This window comes from Panthera tigris, chromosome C1, assembly GCF_018350195.1.
Source record: "Panthera tigris isolate Pti1 chromosome C1, P.tigris_Pti1_mat1.1, whole genome shotgun sequence".
NCBI classification, from domain to species: domain Eukaryota; kingdom Metazoa; phylum Chordata; class Mammalia; order Carnivora; family Felidae; genus Panthera; species Panthera tigris.
This window is the reverse complement of record NC_056667.1, coordinates 38,378,799-38,399,339: the sequence shown is the minus strand read 5'-3', so window position 1 is coordinate 38,399,339 and position 20,541 is coordinate 38,378,799. Positions and strand designations below refer to the sequence as shown.

The 20,541-nt window shown below is 44.5% G+C and overlaps 1 protein-coding gene across 20 annotated transcripts in view; it reads left to right on the top strand.

The window, feature by feature from the left end:
• The window catches only part of LOC102965268 (BEN domain-containing protein 5), a 1,451,018-nt gene that overhangs the window by 1,181,674 nt on the left and 248,803 nt on the right, over positions 1–20,541 (top strand). Inside the window, exon 2 of one of the 20 annotated variants that reach the window (XM_007077234.3) lies at positions 20,003–20,086. The exons of 18 other annotated variants lie outside the window; for them this stretch is intronic. Coding sequence is in view for 1 of the 2 variants with exons in the window: in XM_042997083.1 (XP_042853017.1) it covers positions 14,706–14,931 (226 nt within the window). In the remaining variant the exon portion in view is untranslated. Of the gene's footprint in view, positions 1–14,650; positions 14,932–20,002; positions 20,087–20,541 lie in introns of those variants that run through there. One more of the 20 variants, XM_042997083.1, reaches the window with a different exon arrangement.

The following is a 20,541-nucleotide window of genomic DNA, read 5'->3' as shown; positions in this document are numbered from 1 at the left end:
AGCTGCCACTAGCTTGGGCAAGGTGCTTAACTTTCTTATTTCTACAATGGATAGCAGTTCATGGGGGCGTTGTGAAGAGGAAAATGAGAGAACATAAATAAAAGAGGCAGGCATATGTTAGATTCTTAATAAGTCCACATTTTCCTCTCCTTCTTGCCAGGAGCCAAAATTTCCTTTCTCCTAGCAAGTGCCCAAGTCTTGAGTCTAAGGGCCAAGTCTAAAGAAAAGAGTGTCTCAGAAAGGAAGCACCTGACACGTCTGCACCTCAGGATGATACCATCTGTCCCTTGGGCAGGTTTTTGTTCTTTTGTTTTGTGGCTTCTGTTGTAAAAAAAAGTTTAGATTTAATACATGAAACAAAAATCCAGACTAAATGATGAGCTGAGGGTGGGGGAGAGTTAGCGAGAGAAATGTTCTTCATGTTATAAAAAGGATCCTTTGCTTTATCACAAAGTTTCTTCAGATATGTGCTCCCCTGTTGCAATTAAGCATTTGTTTACAGATCATTAATTATCTGGCAGAGAGGCTTGGCTGGAAGGAAGATGGCCGAGAGACACAGCTGGAGAGTTGGGAGCTTGTGCCAAGTGAGAATGCATTAGAACCAGAGATAGTAAAGCCCAGAAATGCTGGTGTAAATCAGAGACGAAAAGGAAGTCAGCTTCCAAGAGCGGAGTACACAGGCGCTCTGGAGACCTCTCACTAGGCTGGATGGGCGGGTGGCGGGCCATTCACCAAATGGGGGCACGCAGGAGAACAGGTAGGAGGAGGTAAGGGTAGGGGTAGAAAGCAGGGTCTAGTTCAATTTGGAACATTTTGTGTAAGAGGTGTCTGTGGGATAGCAAGGTGGAGAAGTCTAGAAGGCAGATAAATATCCCCACTGAGCTCCAGCAGTGATTACATATTGGTCGTTTCTCCCAAATTCTAAAACTAGTTCACATTTTTCTGATTCTGCACACACCAGGCTTTCTAGCACAAACGGTGTCCCCTCTCCCTAAGCCCATACTTGCTGAGCCTTTAGCCATCCTTCAGGCCCCAGCTCCAACTATTCTTTCTGAGAAGCCTTCACTGGCTTCCTCAGGCAGACACAGACTGTCCATTTCCTGGACAAACTGCCTCCACTTATACATACCTCTACTAGCACTGAGCCCCACAAGAAGTCTTCCTGGTTTAACCAAGATTACGTAATTGGATAAATGTAACAGGCTCAACTCAACAAACTCAGTCAGTGTTTTCCACTCTGTCATAGTTATTGCATTTGCTCCCTTGCATATCTCCCCAAGTATATTGGTTTTCCAGTACTGCTGAAAAAGTACCAGAAACTGGGTGGCTTAAAACAAGAGAAATTTGGGGTGCCTGTGTGCTCAGATGATTAAGCGTCCGACTTCAGCTCAGGTCATGATCTCACAGTCCATGGGTTCAAGCTCCGCGTTGGGCTCTGTGCTGACAGCTCAGAGCCTGGAGCCTCCTTCGGATTCTGTGTCTCCCTCTCTCTCTGTTCCTCCCCCACTCGCACTCTCTCTCTCAAAAAATAAAGATATTAAAAAAATTTTAAAAGAGAAATTTATTCTCTCACTGTTCTGAAGGCCAGAAGTCCAACATCAAGGTGTCCACAGAGCCATGCTCCCTCCTTCTTTGCTTCTTCCTAGTTTCTGCTGGTGGCCATCAATCTTTTGCATTCCTTAGCTTACAGCTACATCTCTCAAATCTCTGCCTCTGTAGTCGTGTGGCATTATCCCTGTATGTCTCTGTCTTATAAGAATATCAGCCATACTGGATTAGGGCCCACCCTAATGGCCTCATCTTAACTTGATTACATCTATAAACACCTTATTTCTGCAGATCCTGGAGTTTGGGACTTTAATGTAACTTTGGGGTAGGGGTACATAATTCAACTGATAACACCCATGAAAAAAATATTTCCTGCAGGATAAGGACCATTTCTTGTTTGTCTTCATCCCAAAACTTAGCACATGGTCTGGCATAGAGAAGGTGGCCCAGGAAATATTTTTTGAGCGATTTACTCTAAACCTGTGCTTTCTAAATCAGATTTTTTTTAATGCTTTATGTACACCAGTGCCCACTGTGTACAAAGATCTGGGCTAAATGCTTTCTATTTGCTCTCTCATTTAATTGTACCAAATGCCCTGGGAGGTAAGTCTCCCTCCCTTACAGATCAGGAAACCAAACTTTAGAGAAGTGATTTGTTCAGGTCTGCATAGCAGATGCACTATGCAGCTGGGATTTGAACTCAGGTTTGTCTGATTTCAAAGCTCAGATCACTCCACTACATTCTGCTGCACTCTCTTTCATCTTGGTTTCAGTTAAGCTTCTTTGGGAATCTAGACTACCTCAGCTATGCTTAGTGACACATGAGTTGGGACCATGCTTTGGACAATGTGTTAGAGAATCCACAGCACCCTTTGATGGGAAGGGTGGGAATAGAAGATAGCACTGAGGGGACAGCATGGAAATGGCAGCAGGATTGGAGAGATCTCAGGGTAAGGTGATATCTAAGAGGAGAGAGTTGGGAGGCTTCCTCACCACACCCTTCCCAACCAGGAAAGGCTTCTTCTTGATGCGAAACCATGAGAATGATGAATTATGTTTCTCTAGGACTAGGTAAGCTAATGCCAAGGGCACAGATGAGATCACCTTCTACTGAAGCCTGTTCCCTGTAATTGAGAGAAAGCCTGAGAATGTAGGGCAGAGAAAAGGCCCACCAGAATCTGGGTTCCAGGAAGGACTTGGTCAAAGGCAAGCTCTTTGGCTTTGGGTAATCATTGTCCTTCTGTCCTCAGTTTCATCATATCTAGAATGAGAGCTTTGGGCTATAAGTTCTCTGAAGTCACTATTCTTGGTTTCCTGCTTCTATAGAATCTGTTTCCGTTTTATAACTCTATTTTAAGGTGTTTATTACATTGCCAAGAAAAGAAAAAAAAAAAAAAAGAACCTTCAGGATGAAATTTCTCCATGCCAAGGAAAAAGATTTTTTTTTCTCTTCCCTTTTTTGCATGCAAAGCTCTGCTCTGCTCCTGCTGGGTCTGTCTTTTCACTCTCATAACCCTCACAAGTTTTCTCAGTGGCAACAAGCACTCTCTGGCATGGCCCTTCCTTTTCTTAATACCAAAGATTAAGGATTTTCTCAAAAAGTTGAAGCCATGTAGGCAGAGCTTATCTGGCTCCTATACTAGCTCATCTGCTGTGTGCTTTTGCTATGACCTGTCCACACAGAGAGATGGAAGAGAAAAGGGTGCATAATAGGTCCAGCTTTCTCTGCTTGGGCAGTTTTGCAGCCCCTTAGCCAAGTAAAAGCACAGTTATTTCATTTACTACTCTGCTTTCTGCCTCTTGAAAGTGTGTAGACCCCTAAGTGAACATTTCCTGGCAGACTCTTTTTTCCTTAGACATTGAGCATCTCACATGGAAAAATGTATTTTTTTATTTGTGCAGTTGAGGCCTGCCTCCACCTGGGAAATGGTGAGAGTCAGAGGACAGAGTTTTGAGCATCTCATCTCTAAAGGTCATAGCAGCAGAAATGGGTTAGTTTGGGAAAAAGAATATTCCTCTTGCCAAGAGTCCATGTCCCATCTGTCTCCTAAGCTGATGAGTCTGGCTGCCAGAGGACCAGAGTTCTTCCCCTGGTGACTTAGAGTTATTGATAACTGTTTGCATATTCCAATGGCAAATTTAAATCTGTAAATTTCATGCATATGTCTTGTTCCCTAAGGAACTAGAGGATAGGATTTGGATTTTCCATTCAAGTAGTCTTTACTCTACCCAAACCATAATTGGTGCTATCAGATGTATCAGCTAGCAGGAAGAGGGGTGCAAATCCTCACATTCTGCACAGAACTGGTGATGGAGCTTGACATACCTATCAAGTGACAAGTAGTATACCAGGGACCACTGAAGGCAACATAGAATGGGAACTTTATACCAGATTTAAATACAGGGCATGATTTGGGCCCTCACTTTTCCTTTTTGAACCTCAGTAGATGCATCTGTAAAAAAAAAAAGATAACAAGTATTTTCCAAGTATTATGAGGATTGTAGGTAAAGCATCTAGCGTTACTGGGGACAGAGCAGGGAGATCAATAAAGTTTCGTCCTTTTCTTTGCCTCTTCCTCTCTTTTACACATATTATCTCATTCACTCCTCTCAGCAGTCCTGATAGGTAAGTTAAGTTTCCCATTTTAGAGATAAAACTCAGTCTGGTTCTTTACCATATCCCAAGTATCAAGAAAAGCTTCTAGTGTGTAATAAGTCCTCAACAAATAGTTCATTAATGAATGAATGAATGAATGAATGAATGAAGCAGTCTTACAGGAGTTAAGAATCTTGCCCAAATTTTCACAGCAAGTATCCCAGATGAGTTAAGACATAAGGCAGGGTATCACAGAAAAATTCATACAAGACGACAAAAAAAGAACCCAGAAATGGGAACAGAAAGGCATAACATAATTCATCCTTTTTTATGATTGAGAACACTGTGTTTCACAATTCCAAAGTCGTGTTTTAAATATACAAAATCTGAACATAATTTTAAAAGCATACAACAAAATCCCAAATTCAGCTTAAGTCCCAAAACTTCATAAAAGTACAGCTCTTACTAAGGTCCCAGCTTTGAAAGAAAGCATACTGCCCCAGCGTCGGCCAGGAAGGGATGGTGAGTGTGATCTATGCAATTACACTGCCCATTCTTTGGGGAGAGGGGGGAAGATATTTCACCCCAAAATAACTGCCTTCTAGGGATCCATCCTTGTCATCTGTGACATCTGTGTCATCCATGACCTCCTAAAAGGAAAAGAGACTCCTTCAGAAGAAGAGAATGAGGACAACTGATAGTTGGGGGAACCTACCATGTATGAGGCATTGCCTATCAGGCACTTTACATGCAAACTGTTAGACGCTGTGACCACCTTATAAGACTCTGATTGACAATGGAAAAAGCTGAGAGTTAGAGACTTGTCCAAGGTCCCAAATTACCTTGGTGATGGAATATTAATTGAACCCAAATCTGAGTTCCAAGGCTGTGCACTTTTTACTTTTATTATTGTCTCATAACTTCTTCTGGGCCATGTTACTTCTCTAGAATTGGTCCCAGAGCCAGAAGCAGAGCTCAGTGATAAGAAACCATTTGATGGCCCAGCAGTGTGGCAAGACCCATTAGCAGGGTGGAGGTGGGGTCCTGGTGTTACCTACTCTGCCTACCAGTTGAGTTAAATGTCTCCCTAACCGCTTCCTCTAGAGTTTCACAAGCCCCTGTGTGTCTTGCTCCTGTTATTCTATGTTTTAGGAGGAATGTTTCACCCTTAATGGATTATCATGTTTTCCTCTCTTCTTGCCATATTTCTGCATTGATAATAAGGGTATGCCTGATAGTAAAAAGGGGGAGGTAGGGTTTTGATATTCTTCACTCCAATTCACCTACCACCGGCACAAAAGGAATATATGAAAAAGAACTATCAACAGAAAATGTGTTGTAAATTGTATATATGAGTCATTTCTCCATCATGATATAAAAACCCAGAGGTCAAAGACTTTTTTTTCTGGTTAGCATAATAGGTGGACTTACTGGGCTACTAAATAAAGAAACGTGTTTTGAGTAAATAAAAGAAAATTTTATTTAGACTATGGGTTGAATCTAGTACACTCTCACCTACCACAACATAGGATTAAAATATCAATGAACTCCAGGGTGCTTTTTTAGATAGTGCCAGCCAGGGTATTACCTGGATCAATCAAGATGATCTGGACATCCCTAGAGAACCAGCATATGACCCTCTGAGAATGATTCTCTATCACCTCCCCATGTTAGCTAGAAGGACACAGATCACTTTCACTGAGGCAAGAGTCAGACTCAGGGGGAACCAGAATTGGAGTAGAAGTCCACGGTTGGGGCTCTAGAGTCAAGCAAACTGAGTCACAAATCCTGGCTCCACCATTTATTTCTGAGTGACCTTGGACAAGGTATCTAACATCCCTATGTCTCAGTTTCCTTAACTTTAAAATGAGGCTATCTAATCGTACCTACTACCCAGGATTATTTTGAGGATTAAATGAGAAATGTATGTAAAGCCTGGTATGAGCGAAGCATTCCACAAAGGTTCACGGCTATAATTCCTATTCTTACTCATATTCCTCTAAACAACAGTAGGATAAGAACGGGTTTGGGAGGAGGTGACACTTCTTCACCCAGAGATATCTCTGCCCAGAGCTCTCGGATCCTATTTTGTTCTGGCTCAGAGGAGTCTCCACCTAGACTATGAAGTAACAGGTGATTCCCAGCAGGTTCAAACTCCCATTAACAGAAGGTATAAGACTATAGAAATCTGCTTGAACAGTTAGAAAACTCATAGTACTTGAAAGATTCAGGTCAGATAATGTTATCAAATTGTCAGTATTCACAGAATCATTAGCTACTCAAGTTAGGGATGCTTGGAATGATAGTTATTGGGCTTTCTCATAAGACCCAGTTCTCAGATTTCTAAGTGGAGATTCAAGCCTTTCAGAAAAAGAGGTCAAATTCCATGGGCAGTTTAGCTCCTGTTGTCTCAGGAAACTGAGGTAGGGCCTACATCAAAACATGCCCTGAAACTCAAGCTTTGGATCAAAAAACTGAGGTTCAAGTATTCTCCACGGGACTATAAACAACTTCTATCACCTCCCTAAGTCTTAGCTTCCTCATCAGAAAAATAGAGATAATAATAGTAATGGGTTATTAATAGTTATGGGTTGTTTTGAAAAGATGAAAGGAGTTCATATGTAAAGCAATCAATACTGTTTCTGTCCTGGAAATCAATAATTGTTAGTTCCATTTTCATTCCTTTCTTCTGATTTTATACTGAATTTATGGTCTGGTTAGGAGACATTCTTAAGAAAAAGAGTTGTTCATAATTTGCTATGAGTTTCAGAGATGAGTTGACTTCCTAAATGAATGTTCCCTTTTGTGCCTCTCAACAGAATGGCAGCCAGAGTTACCAAACAAAAGCCTAAGAGTGAATGACACTGTGGGCTGCACTCTGACCATATGAGGACTGTGAAAGGCAGACATTCTGAGCCAGGAGGTACTTGAGATGAGCAGAGATGGTAACCAGAGAACTAGCATATGGTCTTTAAAGGACCTGTTTCCTACCAAATAATGTTGGAATCATCAGAAGACTAGGGGGTTAGAGAGTCAGTGACTTCAGCCAACAGCAGGGTAAGAAGGAAGTCTAGCCTTGCAGGATGAAGCTGAATCACCATCTTGTTTCCCAGGAGACCCATGAACTGTGCCAGTGAGGTTCCTAATACTATTATCTTGGTATTGGAATTAGCCTGTGTCAACTATGTGTGATTGTCAACTTGACTATTTTTCCATTATGCACATTTTTCTATAATGATACCCATTTTGTTCTCTCCTTAGAGATAACCTTTTGAAAATGTCAACCTATCTAGTGACACTAAAAGAAAACTACAAAGGGGGCTTTTATTGTTTTTTGAGGCCGCACTTGGGAACCAGACATGGGAGGGGCCCAGAAACAGAGACACACTCACAAGAGGAAGGTGAGACTCAGAGGGACAGAATAAAGCCCTGAGAATACCTCTTCTTCCTCACCTTTGGGAACTTTCCTCTCCTCCAGGGTCTATGTTTCAACTTCACTAATTCAACAAGAATTTGTTTAGGATCTCCCATATGCCAGGCTAGGTGGCAGGATACAACAGTGAAGAAAATTTATAGGATCTCTTCTCTAGTGGAGCTTTTGGTCTACCAGCAGAAACAGGCAATAATAGAATAAATGTATATTACATATTACAATAAACCCCATGATGAAAAATATAAGGAGCTGTGAAAATATGTAAAAGGGACCTGAGCTAGTCTGTGGAGGGCAGAGGTCTGTGGAGGGTTCCTCCAATAGGAGGAACAAGTCAGGAAGGACTTTCCTGAAGAAGTGACATTTCAGCTGAAAAATAACAGAATGAGTTTATCTAATAAGTGAAACCAGAGGCAGCTTCTAAAACTAATCAGCCCCTAATTAAAATTCATAATTGAGGCAAGTTGCATTTTTCCAAGGTAAGCCAACTTTTTTGTTTCTTTTCAAAACCAATTCAAATAATGTTCCCTTGTCACAACCTCTTCTACTGGTCTTCGACCATTTTGTTTTCTCCTTAGAGATAACTGTTTGAAAATGTCAACCTATCTAGTGGCACTAAAAGAAAACTACAAACGGGGTTTCTACTGTTTTTTGGGCTACATTGGGAATTCGTTTGCTCCACTAGAGAAGAGACCCTATCTGTTTTTTCACTGTTGTATCCTAGCACCTAGACTGGCATATGGAAAACCCTAAACAAATACTTGTTCGACCAAACTTTTTTTGGTCTTTGACCATTGGGAGTTTGTTTGCTTTGTGTTGCTTATGTAGAGTATATACTACTGAAGTAGAATGCCTGGATTCAGGTCATCTGTATGACCAACTCCTGTGTGTGACCCACAGGTCATAACAGACCTGAGATCTCATTGGTTGAGCTTGACCATTGTCTGCTTGATCTGAACATCAAGCCAAGGTGCTAATTCACAAGGCTTTCAATCGCTATAAATGTTTTTGCATTTCACACTTTGTGTAATGCATACAAGTTTTTATTTATTCTAAGAAAGTACTTCACAAAGTCAGTTTGAAAGAATGCATGGCTTCAAACACAATATCTTGGAAGTGTATGCTGCAAATTTGGGCAACATCCCGAGCCTCAGAGGCCTGAATGTGTGAGATCTGAGCTTCTTTAGTGACCCATCTGTGCCCAGGGCTCTGGTTTAAAAGATGTGGCACTTGGATGGAAGCATGCTGGGGGCGCTTATTGGATAATTATCAGCGTTGTTCAACTCATTATATTCAATTTGATACAATAAACATTCATTGGCTCCTTATTCTCAGCAAGGGGATAAGAGCTCTCATAATAAACATAATAATATGCATGACAATAGCAGCAACTACAATTTATTGAGGACTCACTATGTGTTAGGCACTGTGCCAATCATTTTACATAAACATTTACATTTACATTTACATATCTCATTTAATCCTCATAACAACCCTATGAAGCTGTATGAATATTCCCTTTAAGAAAATGAGGCTTGGAGAGATTCAGAAACTTGTCCGTGACCACACACTTAGGAAGAATAGGCCTTACTTATTAGGTCAGGATTTAGATCTGGGGCCTAAGACAATAATACGCTGCCTGTTTTCACATTGGTATGTCATGTTTAAGATGAAGAAATTACTGTTCCTCAGAGAGGTTACATAGACATTTCAGAACTCTGTATATTTCCCCTGAAAATAATACCTACAACTCGTTGAATAATTTCTATGTGACTGGCATGTTACCTTAAAATTTTACAACTTAGAAGTACTCAACCTTGTCTGATGTTAGAATAATCTGGGAATTTAAAAGAAATAAAAATTAATGCCCAGGCCTTATCCCCAGACCAACTGAATCAAGATCTTGGGGGATAGGAGCTGGGAAATGGGATATTTTTTTAAGTTTCCCAGGTGATCCTGATAACAGAGAGGGTAAAAAATTCCTGCCCGGAGCCTCACAAGAACTCCACAAGATAGCCTCATTTCACAGATAAGAAAACTGAGGCTCAGAGAGGTGAATTGTCTTGCCCAAAGTCACAGAAAAGATGTGGCAAAGTCAGGGTTTAACCGCTGGGCCAATTCCAAAGCCCATACTCCTTTGGCCCTCCAAGCTGTCACCTGCATGACAAATTGGCATTCCTTCCAACTTCAGGCAATGTCCACTGGCTTTTGAGTTTGTCCTCAACAGCAACTCCTCTCTTTCCTTCCTTCCTGCTCTCTACTGCTGTTCTCTTCCCCTGCCCCAAACCCACAACCAAATCCAGCCAGACTTCATGATGGGGAGTTTATGTGGATGCATTGGCTTGATGCCCCTGCTTTGGGGTGACAGTACCCAACTCAGGGTAATGCCTACCATGGGCCTCCCAGCAGGTGCAGAGCCTCCTAGTTTACCTATCCACTTCCTCGAGTTTACCTGAGAAGATGGGGGCCCTGAGCTCACAGCCCAGCAAGTTACTTTCTGGGGGTGGGAGCAAGAATTTTAAAGCAGAGACTTTAAAAGTCAAATTAAATATCACAGAGGAAAAAAAAAAGGCAAAATCATGAAAAAATGTGGTCAATCATTAGTGACGAGGTTGAAAAGACATGCTCCAATTGCTTTTAAAATTCACAGAACCCAGGTCTCCTTAAAATAGTTTTGCAAAGTACACTGAGAATTCCATGCAGTAATATGAAACATAAGTCCCGCTGCTGCCACTGAACATGCCTCAGCTGGCTAAACTGAAGGAGCTTGACATTCACCCAAGGCTCTGCAGAACTCCACAGGACAGCACAATGGAGCTGCAGTTGCAAAGCTTCCCCAGATGTGTACATTTTCTGCTCCATTAAAATGACTTGGACGAAAGGCAAAGTACATTTGGCCGGCAGAAAGAGGGGGCTGGGGAGGGACAAGCACAGGACAGTTAGCCTCATCACAGGCCTCCCACTCCCCAGCGTTGCCCCCCCCCCCCACCTCCAGCCCTTCCCCTACACTGCCTCTAGAGCAGACTGTCTATAATGTAAATATGACTGCAACCTTTCAGGGACCCCCACAGCCAAACTGCTTTGCTGTAGGTCTCCAGTTTCTCAACTCTATCATGGGGTTAATAATGCCCACTTCAAGGGTTTGGTGTGGATTAATTGAGATGTATACATGGCGCTCCAGCATGCCTGGGTTATAGTAACATTTGGAGGAAAAGCAGATATCACAATTATCATCACTGAAACCAGGTCATATGAGGAAAGACAGGCGAAGGAAATGAAGATGTCTGAGCAGAAGATAGATAAGATCCTAAGGAGACAGGATCCCAAGTTTTCCATGTTGGAAGAGCTGACATGAGACTCTTCGTGGTGAACCTACTATGGCAGCTACAAGGTGAAAGGTTCTGCCCCAGTGTAAGTAAGAAAGACCTTTCTCCCAGTCAATAGTGTCCAAAAGTTAAGGGGTGCTAGTAAGCCTCCTGACATTAGAACTGTGTAAGAGGAATATGGATGACCATTGGAGAGGGATATTGAAGAGGGGATTCAACCATGATTTGGTCGAACCTGACATTTTAACCACCTCTTTAAGTTTGAAATCTATACTGTTGAACTGTCTTTGCTTGCTAATCAATGAATCAGCACTGTCTTGAGTTTCTGATATGTGTACAGCCTGGGGCTAGCGTCTCCATGTCAGAGGTACTTTGACTCCATTTCCATTAGGGCAGAGGAAGTACTTAGTAGGTTCTCCATGAAGCTGTGTTTAAAGACTGACTGTGTGAGTCACACCGGAAGCAGAAGCAGGGATGTCTTTCTGTTGCCCTTAGGCTGTCCAGTGGTATCTCTTTGAGCATCCCATACCTGCGTACCTGCCGTTCCTTCTCTAGAATCTGTGCACCTACGTGCAAAATGTATTTGAGTCTGTGTTTACTCTGCTAGCATCCGTGTCACTTTGTTCTTTTCATCTTTCTGGGTTCTTGGGACATGGAATTGCCTTCTTATGAGAATTATTTACTCTGACTTGGGTGGGGAACTGAGGGTATGGTGATATTTAACATGTTCACAAATCTGTCTTACAAGGAGTGGAAACAGTGCCTACCCTTTGGTCACTGGGAATGAGATAGAGTTGGGTTCAGCTCCAACTCTGAAAAAAGGGGGCAGATTTTCAGAAAAACGGTGCACCTCGTGTTATCTTTCTTTAATACATTTGTTTTATAAGCATCTAAATATGCTAGGAACCTGGGATTCCGAGGTTACTCAGCCTTTTTTGTACCCCCTCAAAGAGCTCATTGTAATGAGGGAAGATAAAAGGTGCTGGCACAAAATAGTAGACGGAGATCACCTGTGCTTCAGGAGTGCGAGCGGTTGGGGAAGACTTCACAAAGGAGGTGACATTAGAGCTGGTTTGGGGGAAATTGATGTCAGCATGTGCCCTAAGAGGAAGAACTTCCCAGAAAGAGGGCAGAGCAAGCATAAAGGCTTGGGACCTGATAAAGCATGCTATCTTGGGAAATGTCAGATAGTTTAAAGTGTCTGTATGTACTATTTCCAGTAAAGTGGTAAGAAAGAGGAGACTGATACTGTATTTAGGGGTCACTTTCATTTAGATGGCATAGGAGGTTGGCCATGGTACTACCTGAAATTATTTTGCAAACCTAATTTGGAGCTTCATGGACTTTCATTAAATATGGCCAACTCTGCATGATCCATCTTGTGAATTATCAGAAGCCTTGCTACACATTACTTCCCCTTGGCCACCATAGGAATGTATTCTTAAGATAAAACCTCATTTAAGATCAGTCCAAAGAAATCATAATCATGAAGGTAAATCTTCTGGAACAACTCAGTGTGGCACCTCATTTTTCCACAAGCATGTGGGTCAACGTCAGGCCAACATCTGCATCAGGAAACTAGTGGTCATATCTGGCTACAACCACATATATACCACAGGCATGGTTTAAGGGAGCTTAATCTGACCTGTGCATTTGGATCTGGGAGATGTGTGTTAATGAGGTTCACCCGTTTAACATAATCCCCAAATCACGATGAAATAATTTGGGGGTTTTGGCTTACCAGCTTCATCATTAGTGTAGCTGATCCAAAATGTGAGTAGAGTGCTTTTTTTAAAAATAATATGTAGGGGTGCCTGGGTGGCTCAGTTGGTTAAGCGGCCGACTTCGGCTCAGGTCATGATCTCGAAGTCCATGAGTTCTAGCCCCGCGTTGGGCTCTGTGCTGACAGCTCAGAGCCTGGAGCCTGCTTCAGATTCTGTGTCTCCCTCTCTCTGACCCTCCCCTGTTCATGCTCTGTCTCTCCCTGTCTCAAAAATAAGTAGGCGTTAAAAAAAAATAATAATAATATGTAATACTTTCTGATCATAACATAATGCTTGCTTATTGTGGAAAATAGTTAAATATAAACATATAAATGTAAAACACAAAGAAAACAAAATCACTCACCACTACTATGAAACAATATTTTAGTGCATTTTTTTTAACAGCTCGAGTTCATTTAAATAAATTTTAAAACATATTACATTTAATTAGGTCTGCCACCTCCATTAAGCATTCCTCCATGAGAACACTTGTCTGACTATAACATAATCACTTACCTAAACATTTTTACTACTCTCAGACGGGACCATAAGGGTTTTGAGGACAGGGAAGGTGTTATCCATTTAATAACATATCTAATTTTGGCATAGGTATCCAAAACCTCATTTCTGATGCACTAACACTACAAGGAATCTAGGTGTTTGTCTGGTCTGTTCATCTCTCTACTACTAGCACCTAGCCAGAATCAGGCAGATAGTGCATACCCAAAAAATATCGGTTACTTGACTAGAAGAAGGAATTACTGGATGGCTGGCTGAATGCAGATTTCTATTTATTGTTCTTCACACCAAATTGAAGTCCCTACCAAGTGCCAGGCCTGGGCTGGAAATTGGGGATATAAGCAGCCATGTATGATACAGGGGCGTCAGTGTGAGACTGCTGGTCCCCTCTGAACAGGCTCTGGTCCCTGTGAGCAGAGTCCCGTCAGCCCTTTTTCAGTTGTTTCATGACTAGTCTGGGGGTACCCAAGCCCCTCTAAGCTCTTTTCCACCTAGAAAACTAAGGACAGAGCAAAGACTGGTATTCCTCGGAGTCCCATTCCTGAACTCACAGTGCTCCAAAATGTCCAGCTAACCCTGGGCTTGCCTCCCTCAGAGCACCCCTCCACTCCCTGCTTCATTCCAAGTGGTCCCAGCCACTTGGTGGAGAGGGGCTTCGGTGGACGAAGACTACAGGGGAGAGGGTCGCCCCCTGCTCTCTCTGGCTGAGAGCTGCCTTGGACTAACCCTCCACCACCCCAGCCAGCTGGTCCAACTGGAAATCCCAGATAAGCCCCCGGTCTGGTCAGAACTAGTTTGGCAGCTCTGGGAGAACGTTTCTGGCTGACTGACCCTCCCCACAGCAGGACCTGGCAGTTTTGCAAAAAAAGAAGAAGAAAAAAATGATAAGGGAACTAAAGGAGCTAAGAGGAGTGGCTACAATTATTTGAAACACTCTAAAATTCTGCTTGCTTGCAAGTGCAAGTTTACACTAAGGGATCCCAACGAGAATGCCCCCCTCCCATACCCTGCGTTCATTCTCTCACACTCTCTTCCCTCCTTTGCAGTGCAGTTTTGTTGCGATTCGATTTGTTTTGCAGCGCGATTGTTGAAGCGGTATCATACTCTCCGCACGCAGCGCGACTTTTCGTCGATGCATTTGTTTCCTCTCCTGCAATGCTATTGTTGTTATTATTATTATTATTGCCATTCAGTCTCCCTGCCCTTTCCTCTCCCTACGCGAATCGCGCTCCGGCTGTGATTGCTCGGGTCTGACTTTGCGAGTGGCGGTGCGCTTCCAAACCCCCCTCACCCGCCCCCCGCCCCCTTACCCCCCCTCCCTCCCTTTTCCGCGCCCAGGCGAGAGCAGCCGATTGGCAGAGCGGTGCTTTCAGGAACAATAACAGTGGGGGGAGCCCGGGTCCCGGGGAGCCGCCCCCGCCCCCCGGCCCGGCCGCGCGGCCCGCGCCCCCCGCCGGGTCCCCACCTCCGCGCCCGCCCCGCGGGCTGACCGGCCCGACCGGGGCCCGCCCCCGGCGCCCACCATGTACGCCTTTGTGCGGTTCCTGGAGGACAACGTCTGCTACGCGCTGCCAGTGTCGTGCGTGCGCGACTTCAGCCCCCGCTCGCGGCTGGATTTTGACAACCAGAAGGTGTACGCCGTGTACCGGGGCCCGGAGGAGCTGGGCGCCGGGCCCGAGAGCCCCCCGCGCGCCCCCCGCGACTGGGGCGCGCTTCTGCTCCACAAGGCCCAGATCCTGGCGCTGGCAGGTGAGCGAGCGTGCCGGGAGGGACGGCGGGACCCGGGCGGGGGCAGGGACCCGGGGCGGAGGGGGCCGGGGGGAGCCTCTGCTCGCTTCGGCCTCCTCCTCCCGCCCCCTAGTCTTTTCTTTTGGGGATGGGGTGGCTCGAAAAGGCCAGACCAGTTAAAAACACCGGATGGTCCCCTTTGTCTTCCCCGCCTCCCCGACACTCCCGCGCTGTCAGTCTGTCTCCATCGCTCTTTCTCCGTCAGTCCTCTTTCTGTTTCTGCCTGTTCTCCTGGTTCCTTCACTTTTCTTTTCTCTCCCTTCCTTTGCACGTTCATTTCTCTGCCTCTCACCTTCTCTTTGGTCCTTTCCCTCTCTGCTCCTTCTGTCTCAAGTTTCTCTGTCTGTCTTCCTTTAAGGCCCTTGGTGCCTCCTGGAACTGAGGAGGCTAGCTGGATGTTGTCAGACTCTTCTAGGTGGGAGTCCCCCTTCACAGAAGGAAGCTATGACATGCTTGTCCCATCCGGGTCATCATTGGACAGGATGAGGAGGCCTTGATCTCTGCATGCCTCTCTCTCCTGCCCCTTCCTGGCTAGGTGGCAGAGGTAGTAGTGGCACTCAGCATCCCTCAGCCTCCACACCCCTTTTGAATCTCCCAGAAGCCTCCCTGGGTTGAGAGCTGAGGGCGAGGAAAGAGTTTATGGTCAGGTTAAGACCAGACCTCCCATTCCTGCTTTCTCAGGGCCCTGACAAATGGCAAGGCAGGTGGTCTCATCCCCATTTTGACAGATGAGGACACTGAAGTTCAGCAGCTGATAGGACAAGAAACCAGCCCATCAGCCTCCTACACCAAGTTATTTCTGCCACATTGAGGCACCTTTTCCTTTGTAAAGAGAAGTCAGTGGACACTCCTTCCCAGCTAGTACTGAGAGACTTGGGTACAGACATGAGAGGAAGAAGAAAGTATCACTTCTGTTTTGGGGAGCAGCCTTTTAGCTGCTGCTGGGGGGGGGGGGGCGGGTACCTTGGAGTGGGCAGGGATAGTCAGCTGGCCCAGTCTCCACTTGGAAGGGAAGACCGGGGTTAGGAAGGGAAGGCCAGTTCCTAACTGCATGAAGATGTCGTAGTTTTAAGACCTTTCCAATCTTTCCGACTTCCTTTGCTTTCTCACATTTAGCCTGAAAGATGAAGCCAGCATGTATCATATTTAAACTTGGCAGATAAAGAAACTGGCTTGAAACACAGAAGTGACTTGCCTAGGGTCCCATGGCAAATTAGCAGGTCAGAGCTCTGGCTTGTGACTCTAGGTCCTTTCCACCACCTCACGTGGCCTCTGGAAAGTGGGTTTGCAGTTGAGGAGTGGGGAAGAAGAACTAAAGACTGGTCGCCCTTTTTGACAGACTGTATCCTCACCACTTCTCTGACACACTCCGGGGTACAGGGGTGTAGGCCCATTCACAACACCCGAGGACAGATGAGTCCAGAAAACCAGAATGAGAGGAAGCATGCAGATAGAAAAGGGAAACCTTTGTAGCTGATTAGGTTTTATTTTGTTCGTTTGCTTTTAATTACCTAACGGAAGGGGCTAGGGAATTATTTCCCAAGAGTATAGGCCTGAGGAAGTTGTAACTAGGTTGTAACCTCAGCTTCCCTTTGGCTAGAAGAAAAGAAAGCATGCTTCTTGATGATTGTATTATACTCCTAGATCTGGAAGGGCCTTAGGAGAAGGGAAGGGGTGTGTGTCAGAAGTCAGTGGTATGTATGTGACTTAGTGTGTTAATGACTGCTTTCCTCCTTTAGAGATTGTTCATTCATCCACTTGTTCTTTCAGCAAACTGCTTGGCTCTTCAAGCACTGCAGAGAGGCTGCTAGGCAGCCCTCACCGACTCTGATTTTAAAAATCAATGAAAGTCCTCATAAGTGAGAAATGTAGTTATTGGTCCTAGAACCATGAATCTTCAATCTATAGACTATTCATCCTCCAAGTTGGAATGTTGATAAATCTCTGGGGTCATTAAAAACAACAACAACAACAACACATCTAGGCACCATCTGGAAATTGGCAGAGTAGATCCAGAGAAGAACCATGGTGCCAGTTGAGCAAAGTGAGTTGAAAGCGCCTCCCCTACCTCGTTCACTTCTTTTCTTGGGAGGAGAAAAGGAGAGGAAGAAACAACTTGAGGTTGGCTAGACCACATTTCGAATTCTAATCAGCTGGTTAATTTTTAAATGGGAGCCGATGCCCTGGCTGCAGACCTGATTGAAAGGACCAGGGTGGGTTTGGGGATTCATTTATCCTGAGAGAATTCTCCTGTGTGTCTTGAAATTCCATCTTGACTTGAACGTGGTGGCTCTGAGAATTGCTCACAGTGACTTCATCTTAAAGAGCTCATCTTCTGGCATCTCCCAGGTATAAACACCACTGTGTTGTGGCATCAAATGTGAGGAGATGAGCTCTCAATGGTGAGGCAGAGATGGCTTTATGTTTGTGAATTAGCCATGAGTAATTAATCCCTCTCTGGCAACAACAGCATGGGTTCAGGGGCAGTTTTAGGGCTACTTTATGGCTTTGGGTGACAAGTGTGTTACTTTACTGGCTATTTCCCAGGGCCAACCCAGAGCTGTGTTCAAGTGTACCTCTTCTTATATCCAGGAAATGTCAAAGACACTGCTGTGGGGCGTTGCATTTTTCCAGCCTGTGGTGGTTTATGTCATGGCTTCATTTGCATCAGACCCTACAGTACAGCCCTCCTCTCAACAGATTGTGATATCATTTCAAGGAAAAAAGAAACAAACCCACCTGTACTGATGATTTTGCTACGTGTGTGTGCATTGTCTCTGTTAGTCCTCCCTTTGCCCCTGTCGGTAGAGATCGCTATGACTATTTCCATTTCATAGATGAGGACACCAAGGCTGAGACTTGCCTGCTAATAAATGGCAAAGCTGGCCTTGGAAAACAGGTCTTCCAGTGCCAAGGCCCTGCTTGGCAGTCTGCTTTGTAAAGTAGCTAATCTTCCCACCCACCCCACAGCATGCTTGGAAGGAGTGAAAGCCAATGGAAGAAATGACCCTGAAATGTGTAGCTCAAGGCCAGTTTTTGAGCCAGTGGACAGTTTTCATTTCAGAGTTTTCAAGCCCATTCTGCTCGTCTTCTTCCTCTCTTACCAGCCTCCCTCCTACAGAGCACACACTCCGTGCCCTCTCTGCCTTTAGTTGTCATTTTACTGAGGAAATCTCAGAGGAGCTCCCATCCTCCGTAGAGGAGCCATGTGACTCAAGACTTGGTTTACCGTTGGTCTCTCTTTGCTCACTCTCATTTATTTGCCAAACAGATTGTGAAAGTGAGAGCTACCCATGTCGAGAGCTCACTATTATCCAACTGCAATCTGGCCTGCTACTGTGGCTCATAGGATTGAATTTTGTGGTTTTTATGGGGCAAAAACTGGTTTCAGTAGGCTCAGTCTTAAAATTCTATGTTATTCCATCCAGGCACCTATGCTATGTTATTATTTGGGTGTGCTAAATTCCTTTGGTCGTCAGATGTCCCTTTACTACTTCCTACATGCCAGGCCCAGTGCCATAATAAGTGAATGCACCAGTACAGCGGAGGTACTGGCATTGAAATGACAGCACGACCTGGGGCAGACAAGAGTTCACTTATCAGGCCCTGAAAAGTATAGGTTTTTGTCAGGGGCAGAGTGATGGAGAAGAAAGGGGCATCATCCTCAGGTAATATGTAGTCATAGGGCCCATGGTAAGAATTATAGGTAGAAGCCAGGCACTGGCAGGGAGAGGGGTGGGAGCAAAGAAAAGGCCAATTCTAGGTGGGCTTTGCAGGTTCTCTTTTAAGTCTTTCTTTTCCAGCCCTACTGCTGCTGCGCATTCAGGCCTGTACCAGTTTTTCTTTGTCTAAACCAATGCAGAGGCCTTCTAGTTGCTCACCCTTTCTGCAGTCTCATTTCTAAATCACCATCAGAATAATCTTCTAAAACAAAGTCTTAGGTCAATTCACTTCTCTCCTTAGAACCTTCTGTAGCTCCCTCTTGCCTAGTGAATTAAACTTCAGCTTCCTGGCGTTTATAGCAGCCCGAGCCCTCCCTTACTTCTCCAGCCTCATCCACCCTTCCTACTTTCCATAGACCTCCGGTATTTCGTGCCTTCTTGAGAACACACCCACAGGCACTCCTTTGAGCCAACAAAGATGGATTAATCATTGTCTGATGTGGGGCCTCTGCCCATGAAGCTCACCTTCGAGTGGGAAAGGCAAACATGTGACATGTTTGTGGTCCAGCGAGCTGAGGGCTGTAGAGGAGGGGACAAAATACACTGGGAGCCCCACTGCCTCAAGGGTGTTCCCGGTTCTACCCTCTGCTCCAAGAGGAGATTCTCCCTCCTCAGAGCTCTCCCTTTGCTTTGCTTGTCCCTTGCTTATGGATCTTAGCATTTTGGGTTTTGTTTCAGTGTGCCTGTCTACCTTACCAGCCAGTGAACTCCTCTAGGACAGTGCCCCATCTCCCTGGTCTCTGTGCCTGCAAGTGCCCAGCACGCAGTCCACACCAGCCAGCCTGTGCTGAACTCATGAACTTGGGGAAGACAGGTGCATTTATTATGTTTGGGGAGCGGAAGTAGGAAAGGACAGGAACCTCTGTAGCAGCAACTTGTTTTTCAGAGCAGAAACCTGCAGCGGGATTCTGAGGTTTCATTCAACGTTGTTCATCTGGAAAGAGTCAACATTCTTTATCACTCCCTTGACTAGAAAAACCCCACACTTGGGGGGGAATAGCTTCCAAAGCCACGTTCTTCTTGCTTTGGTAATTTTAGCTCATTCAGGGCTCAGGTCCCAGCTTGGCATTGTCGGTCCAAATAGATCACTTGCTCCAGAAACGCTTTGGAACTTCTACAAAGTTAGCAGCGAAGCAGGGGACTAGCCGATTTCATATGCAAAGATTGTTACATGTCATCAGTGGGAGACTGCCAACAAAAGGATTTATTTTTTTTTAAAGCGAGTGAAAACTTTTAATTTAGGTTTTGACATGTTCTGCTAATACACATTGGAGCAAAGATTGGAACTTGCCTGCTGTCATCTGTTGCAGATTCCACTGAAATGTTAACCATTGAAGGCTCAGTCTGATGTGATTTATCTTGTTGGAGAACCACAGATTTGTTACAACTAAATGGTATGTGCTACAGAGTACTTCAGAGTTCTGGTTCACAGGATGAAAGAAAAAAATTGCCCCCAGGCAAGCTGAGGTCTTTCTCTTTTGTGTGGTGTTTTGTTATTCAAGAACACACTAGTTTTTATTTTTAAAAACACACCAGAAAAGTAGAGTTCAAATTTAGATCTTTGACTCCAAGATTAATTCTCTTTCTACTGTGCCTACCTGCTTGTCTTATAAGCTCCTTAGAGAGACAGAGAGATGTGTGAACTCTTCATTTTAAAATGCTTACCAGAAAAGCATACATGCCCTGAAGAGGTTTTCTCTGATGTATTTAAGTTCTGCTGGTATTGAGTTATACTAGGTGGTCAGCCATATGCTGGAGGGACATGCAGGAGGAATGGGCATTGTTTTTTGTTTCTGTTTTTTTGCCTTTAAGGACTAACTTACTAAATATTTATGAAGTGCTCACCAGG